The sequence below is a fragment of the Morone saxatilis genome, unplaced genomic scaffold (genome assembly GCF_004916995.1).
Source record: "Morone saxatilis isolate NCDOM2014 unplaced genomic scaffold, NCSU_SB_2.0 Contig1, whole genome shotgun sequence".
In the NCBI taxonomy this organism is placed as follows: Eukaryota; Metazoa; Chordata; class Actinopteri; family Moronidae; genus Morone; species Morone saxatilis.
In genome coordinates, this window is record NW_023339651.1 from 11,202,020 (window position 1) to 11,210,229 (window position 8,210).

Sequence of the window (8,210 nt, forward strand, 5' to 3'; positions counted from 1 at the left end):
GAGTCACCAAGCTGCACTGGTTTACCTTGAAAAGAAGAGGACATGGTCAATGAAAACTTATATATAAACCAACTCACAAACAATACTATATTAACAATTAAAAAGAAAAAAAAAAAAACGTGTATCCTTGATGATGCAAGCAACTCTATATATTTTATACAATAGTGGACAACAGAGGGCATATTTATAAGTAATATAGTCTTACACTAGTTTATTTTTTATTCATGCAGAGGTTTTTTCAGTAAAATAAGGTACATAAATTACAATGTTCCGCTTGCCGTTACCCTCTGTATCTGATCTTACCTTTGAAAGTGCAGCCTCTTGAACCACGGTCTGTCCTGAAAGCCCAGCGACCGGGTACATTGACATTGCTGCTCAAGCGGAAAGTTGAGTTACTGCCTGTAGCAGAGCTCAAGAATGAACCAGGGATTGTGAAATGTTGAGTAGAGTTGACTGTGTCATATCCAGCCTGGAATATGTAATATAGATTAAAAATTAAGGCTTTTGTGTTAAGATGTTTTCAGTAATTTCGTAAATTAAAAATGTACAGTACATATTTATGCACATATTAATTAATGTATCACTCATAGCTTTGTTGGTTCTGACCTGTACTTTGCGTATTGTGGAGGCTATTATCCCATAGTTCATCAGCACAAATGAGTACTGTCCACCAGATATCAGGACTGCTTGGACAGTTGTTTGCTGTGGAGAAAATGGTTTATAGTACTTGATAAAATGAGATGTCTTTATTTTTTGGGTGTTTTACCATGTAGAACAAGATTACTTACTGTTCCAGTAGTTGGATAGTAGGCCACCTCATACCATGTAGCAACAAAGACCCAGTTGGCATTGAAGTTCAACCCTGGGAAGTACTCATTAATGTCTTGTGTAGCTTGTTGGAGAACACTGCCACTGTTGTATTGGTTGTAGTAGACATGACCAGTTTCTGTGTTGTCAAGATCTGTCCAGAATGGAGCAATGATGTCTCTGGGTCCGTACATTGGAAACCTTTGAGCTATGAAACTTGGCGATGGCCTATCAAATGTCAAATGTCCATTCTGGTTGACCTGAAAACAAATATTTGAGTAAATCAATTTTTACGATCCAGAAATCACTTGTTGCTGGTTATAATCTATAATCTGTTATAACACCATTTTATTAAATATTACCTAATAATGACTATATATAATATAATTAAATCAAACATTGCCTTTTACAACATGTTTTGAGTGTTGCATCACCATTGGTTTTTCAGTCTACAAACATTTGACTGTTGTATTTGGACAACAATACATTTACTTACATAAATCTGATTATACGTCTGCCCAAAATAGACAAAAGATCGTTGCAGGATTATTAGAGAAGAACTTCTATCATCTGATCGAGAGACTGTAGTTCCAGATATTGGGTAGAGGGGTCCTAAGAAAGACAACATTGCACAGTCACTAAAAAAACATTGAAGTTTGAAAATATTCCAGTGCTTAATAGTCTTTTCAGTATGTGCAGAGCATGTCTTGGATTGTTTTTTGTCATATACAATATCCTTTCACACAAAACCAGAAACATATAACCCGAACATGAAAACTCTACTGACAGTTCTGCATAACTTTAAAATGCTCAGCTGTGACAAAAATTTTAATTTTTACTGCAATGATTCAATTTTATTACACATCCTTATACAGATTAACCTAATGGTGATGTAAATGTGTGTCAGTAATCATCTTGATATAAAATTAAATGAATCAATAATTTATATTATGCACAAATTATAATAATTATAACTATATATAATAATAACTAATAATCATACAGAAATAGTATTCATTGTAATGATATTGAATAATAATAATAATTGAGTAATAGTCGGTATGACCCAATGAATTTAGCATGATTGTGTGAGTTATTGAAGAAAGATCAAGATGTATGTAGACTTCAACTTACCCAATACCTGGGGAATCACTATGTCTGTAAAGTAAACAAAATGGAAGCAAAGATGCACAAGTAAATAAATATAATAAAACTATTTAATATAACTAGATACATCTCAAAATATTTTCTAACAGTATATCATTTAAGTAAAGCTTATATTTTCACAACATCAATTAATTTACAGCAAGGAGATAACATACTATTATGAAATTACATTTTATTGAAAATACTTACTTATCATCCCCAAAACCAGCACAGACAATATGATGTGATGTGCCATTCTCCCAGTCCGTTCAGATCTGTTTATAATGGATTTAATTTTATTATCATGTATTATAAAATATTAAATTACAAGTTAGGAGAGTGCCTGCGATTACAAATGTTTGCAAACGTACATTTGTATTAAAAATGAAGGTCCATGTCAACAAAATTAAATATTTACCTGGTGATGCTGTTCTTTTTCTTCATCCATATGAGACTGCAGAGCTGGAACGAGGCCTTATATAGTAACAGCTAGGACAGTGAAGTAACCCGTTTTTTTTGAGCAGTTTTAAATAGGTCAAAATGAAATAGCTTTCTTCCTTATAAACACAATGCCTTATCTGTAGAAAACAATAAATATTATCAAATTCTGAAATGTGATACTCTAACAAAGGCTTTTGTTTTCTGTGCTATAAGGTTTCAAGACACTTGTTCCAAAGGATAATTCTCAACACTGTCACTTGTTGGGTGGCTACCAATGTTCTTCAAATTTCATTCAGGTGTTTAAATGTGTTCAGAGAAATACACACACCAATTATATTGTATTACACAAAGAGGTGTTTTGGTCATTGTAGCCTATCCATATATCCAGGTACTTGTACGAGGGCACCCTTTCAATGCAACTGTAAGCGAGCTTTAGAGAAGACCATGAACTTTGTCTTCTGAGAATTTAAAGCCAATTTCAGACTGGCAGAGAAGTTTGTAATGACTGAAATGAAGTCTGAAGCTCTTGTCCATACCTAAGTAATTTATGAAAACAGAGAACAAAATAGGTCCCAAAATGGAACCCTGGGGAGCATCTTTAGTTATCTCAAAACATTTGATATACGGCCCTCTGTCTTGACACCTGAAGTTCAATCTGCAAAATAATTTCTGGTCAATGTCTTTCAGACCCTTTACACACTTGAGCCACTGAAATGGGTTTAAAATCAAACAAATCCAGATTTACATCAGTAGCAGTAGTGGCAGAACATGGAACCGATGTATTTAAGTTAGAGCTGTCAAATACAGACCCAGTCTGAATAAAGTGTTTGTTAAACTGGCTGACCATTGCAACTTTTTCCTTTATTTCATCTGAGCCAACCTGAATGTGTTCAGAGAGGTTTGAAGCAACACGTGTACCTGACAAAGACTTAATTGATTACCAGAATTTTGATGGTCTTTGATGACTTGTTTCTTGAGCAAATTAGCTCAGAAAGATTGTCTGAGAACCAGGGAGTGTCCCTACCACTGATCCTAAACTTCTTAATGGGAACATGTTTATTAGATAGACAGGGAAATTGAATGGAATGAATACCATGCCAGTTCAACATCCAAAGTAACTCTGCTAAGATCACTGCTATACAAATCATGCAAAAATACCTGCTCTTCAAAGCTTTTTAAAATGAGATAGGCTTTTACCTTAGTGATCACTGACATCATTACAAAATATGCCAGTTGAGGTGTATTTGTGAGGTGTATTCGTTATAATTAAATCCAGCAAGGTGGACTTATTTTGTGCTTTAGGATTTGGCCTTGTTGGTGCATTAATGAGTTGCACAAGGTTTAAGGAGTCACAGAGTTCTTTAAAACAATCTGAGTTACATGAAAGTCCCAATTTAGATAAACCATAAGGATGTGAGAATCCATTGATACATCTACTTTGATGGCCAAGACCTCAAATTGCTTTAGTAATGGACATAGTTACAGAGCTTAAGCCAAGTTTTAACATACATGGCAACATAATAAAATAGTAATTTAACAGAATTAGGTTCTGAATATACAGGATCTCATTGACTTGCACTTGAGAGCAGTAGATCTGCAGTTGATGAAGTGGATTAATTGTTTGGTGAAATGGGTCAAGACTTCTTGTCAGAGAAATTGAGAGTTGTCTGGAGTATGTGGTGAATTCACTCTCCAGATTGTGCTTATTTAGTCCATTTAAGAAGCATCAGGAATATAAAAAAATACATGATGCCAACTTAAATGCTGTTATTGAGGACAGACCAGGTAGCAGTGAGATGTTTCAAACTGAACAGTGGAGGTGGTCAGAACTGCAGACCGGGAGAAACACCGTCACTCCACTTTACCAGGGTCAACAGCTATTCACAGTCTGTGTGCTACTAGGCCCTACAATCCCAAATAATGCAGCAAAATCAAGTCCTTAATTCAGGTTTGAAATAAAGCAGGAAATCCACTGAGAGAGCCGATCAGCACAAGAACAACGTGTTTGCTTGTTGTTTTAGATGGACAGCTTCAGGTCATTCAGAAAGAGCCAACAGGACAGTGAAGATCGCTCTCTAACTTTGTCCTGAGTTGAAAGTGATATTTCATCTTTTTTGTTTAACCTTCTTCCTTGTAAATCTGCCCCCCCCAAAAAATGAATAAAAACAAACATAACCTGCAATATGATCTGAGCACCAAGAAAAGGCAGACTGGGCAGAGGTGAGGCATTATCCACGTGCAACTTAATCTTCAAAATCTTTGACCCAAAAAATAGGCACCACATGAATGAATGAAATGATGTCAATTAGGAATTCAATCAAACACAAAATAATGTTTAAATGTCAGTGTTGATGAAGTGCATCAGAAAATTATGGTCGTGTTTTATTCGACTAACAAGTATATAACATGCAGAAAATTGCGTAGCTCTAGAAATCTAATTTGAACTCTATCATGATCGGTCACTTATTCCTGTTGGTTCAGCGCCATGTGAAGGTTATTTTTTCTTGACACCCACGTGCAGGTGTATGCAGCCTCAGTGCCCTCCCTTTCCTCTATAATCACGTGTGTCTCGTCTATTCTAGTCAGAATACTAAGGAGGTCATCTTTCTCTGCCCTCTCTATTGAGAAAGGATGCATTAGTGTGTTATTTATAGTAAAAGACAACTGATTCACTGATCTTGTTTTATTTGCAGAATTAAGGTGAATTCATTTAGAAGGCACAGCCCATGTATATTCAGACAATTTTGGCTCACTATTAAAACTGAATACACAGTTTTACTCTCTGTTTTTACCCCCAAACTGATTGACTGGTCTTAATACAATATATTTTCAATTTATTTTATCTGAACTTAAAAGTTTTCAATGGTTTTGCTCTCAAATCTGTTTTTTGATTGCAGTGTTGAATGTTTTGCTTTTGAATCTATTCAGTTTGGCTGCACAATAAAGACACAAAAGTAACTTTATAGTAATTCACCTGATGTACAGCAGCAGGCTGAGACCTGTCTGACATGGGGCGAATCATGTTGAAGCATATTAAATCAACATGAATTCACAGCATGTAGCAGCAGATTTGGTTTGCAGTGAGTGCAGCTGAATATAGCACCAGTGAAGACCATAGAAAAGAATCTCAGCAGTTTATAGTTACCAGTGGTCTGAGTTTAGGTCAGGTTGAAGTCCCAATTCAATTATATAGAAATAATTATGTTGTGAATAGGCTAAGTGCAAAAAAACAGTGACATATGCTGTATATCCCTTGAGCCACATGTCGAATATCACCCTCTACTGGACAATTACTTTGATATGTTTTAACACCGGACATATGACAAAATGTATTCATATAATAATAAACTATATGAATCATGAACCACACAACCAGTATTACTGCTACTGATTCACTGGATATTAATGATTGCATTGTATACAAAGTATTAGGACATTACAATGTCAACTTGCTTTGGATTTTTTAGGATCAAATAGCTTTAAGTAGCTACTTGTAATAAATGCCATCAGTTACATCAACTGTCACACAAGAGTGTTAGGTTTGATAAATTATACTTTGCACACCACACCCATACAGTGCTGATGAAGCAGATTAGCAGTTTTTTTTTAGTTTTTTTTTAAACTCCAGTTAAACTTCAGACTTGAATTGAAATTTTTGCTGTCATCATGAATATTCAATGTTATAGGGGAATCTTAAGATTCCTGGGGATTAAGTCATAATATAGTTTATAATGGGACCATCACACGTAATTTGGTTGGGTTGCACTTTACAATGTGGCCACAAGATGGCAGTATCACATAGTTTGCCCCCTGAACACATGAACAAACATAAATTGTTATTTATAAAAGTGTCAATTAAATTGATTAATCACTGGGGACAAGATGTTTCTCAGTGACAGCAGGGCAGGCAGAAGATACAGTGCAAAAATGTTAATACTGCAGATCCTTTAAGAAAAGGGTGTGTGTGTGTTGTGTGTGTGTGGTGTGTGGTGTGTGTGTGTGTGATTTGTGGGGGTGGGTGAGAGAGAGAGACAGGGGGGATGAAAGAGAGAGAGACGGCAGACACAGCAAAACTGAGTGTTAAAAATCTAGAGATCTGAGAAAGCCTTCCAGTGTGAGTGCTGTTAGTGGAAGCTGCAGACCTGCTGGAACAACTGAGTGTCTCTCCCAGCGTTGAATATGGATGTAGCTGTTCAACATGGTCTTCTGAAAGTTAACTCGGCCTGAATGAACTTCAGGAGAGAGTGGATGGATCTTCTGACAGGAATTTATGCAGTATGGAGATGTTCGCCAGGCAGTGCTTTGTTTGGATACTTCTGAAGGGAACCGTTTGTTTGGTAAGTAATCCTGAAGAACTAAACACTAAGGAGATGCCTCCAAAAATGTGAGCAAGAGTAGAACTTGTGTTGAGAGGTACTGACACTTTATGTGACTATTGCAACTATTTTCAGCTATATTTTCCATTTCCAGGGACTAAAATTACTAGTTATAGACTAATAGGATACATTTTTTGGGGTGTTTAACAACAGTATTTATTTGTAGTTAAATGCTTCTTGCAGGCTATTGCAATATTGATTTAAAATGTACCATTCTTCACAAAAAGTCATTTTATATTTGGTACTTAAGAATATTTTTATGCTAGTAATTGTACATTAGCAATTTTGAATGCGTTATTTGTCATCACAGTGTTTCTAAGGTATTTGGCAGTTACATTTAACATATTCTAGATATTTTTAGGGAATTAGAGTGAGTATATTAACTGAATCTCTGAACATCCTTAGGCCTTTTTGCCCTATTCTTCTTATTAATGTAATTCCAGTTGCACTCAATGTCCAAATTTCTCTCCTTTTTTTCTGTCTAGTTGGTTCTTGGGCAACATAATGGCAACTTCACCTTCAGCAAGAGAACATCACCTGAACTCAACAGAGACCAAGACCCGTCTTCACAGAAAAACTGGGCATCCCAAACTAGGAGCTTGATTCAGAACACCAAACTACCAATCAGTCCTTTTATTCCCCTTTCAAAGCAGGGACTTCTGGAAATACTTGGAGGAAACCCCCAGTCATACTCCAACCCGTCCTTAAAGATAAAGCTTCGCCCCATCATGAAAGTTCATGGAACATCTAAATTCTCCAGGACATTCAGTTGGGGGGACTTTTACTCAAACATCAAAACGGTCAAACTGAATTTGCTGATAATGGGCAAGATTGTGGATCACGGGAACGGCTCTCTCGGAGTCTACTTCCGTCACAACTCCACAGGTGTGGGCAACGTGTCTGTCAGTCTTGTCCCACCAATGAAAGAGGTGGAGTTTGATCTGGAGCGCCAAAGTGTAGTCAACCCCAAAGACTCAAAGACGTTCAACTGCAGGGTGGACTATGAGAAAACTGAACGCAACAAAAAGGTGATTCTGTGCAACTATGACCCATCCAAGACGTGTGCTCAGGAGCAGACCCAGAGCCACGTCACCTGGATGTGCTCCAAGCCATTCCAGGTCATCTGCGTCTATGTGTCTTTCTACAGCACAGACTACAGACTGGTTCAAAAAGTCTGTCCAGACTACAGCTACCAGAATCCAGGAGCCTACCTGCCCACAGGTTAACCCAAGGTTGAGCCAAGGACGACAGTGGAGAAACAATGTTTTAATAAGTCCAGTTGGATCAGCTATGAGTTATGAGTGATGGAGGTTTTTAAAGGGATTTCTCCAGAGAATACGTTTTTTTCAAGTCTTATAATTAACCAAATACTGTAAAGTATATGTTTTAGTGCAATATCTTGCTTGTTGTAGACCACAAGAGTGTTAGACAGTTTTTATG

General features: G+C 36.6%; 1 protein-coding gene across 1 annotated transcript; it reads left to right on the top strand.

Moving 5' to 3' along the window:
• Positions 1-6,671: 6,671 nt before the first annotated feature.
• Positions 6,672-7,996, top strand: LOC118332798 (neurexophilin-1-like). The gene is made up of 2 exons (XM_035668231.1): positions 6,672-6,731; positions 7,256-7,996. The coding sequence occupies exons 1-2, from the start codon at positions 6,672-6,674 to the stop codon at positions 7,994-7,996; spliced, it is 801 nt and encodes a 266-aa protein (XP_035524124.1).
• The last annotated feature ends 214 nt before the right edge of the window (positions 7,997-8,210 follow it).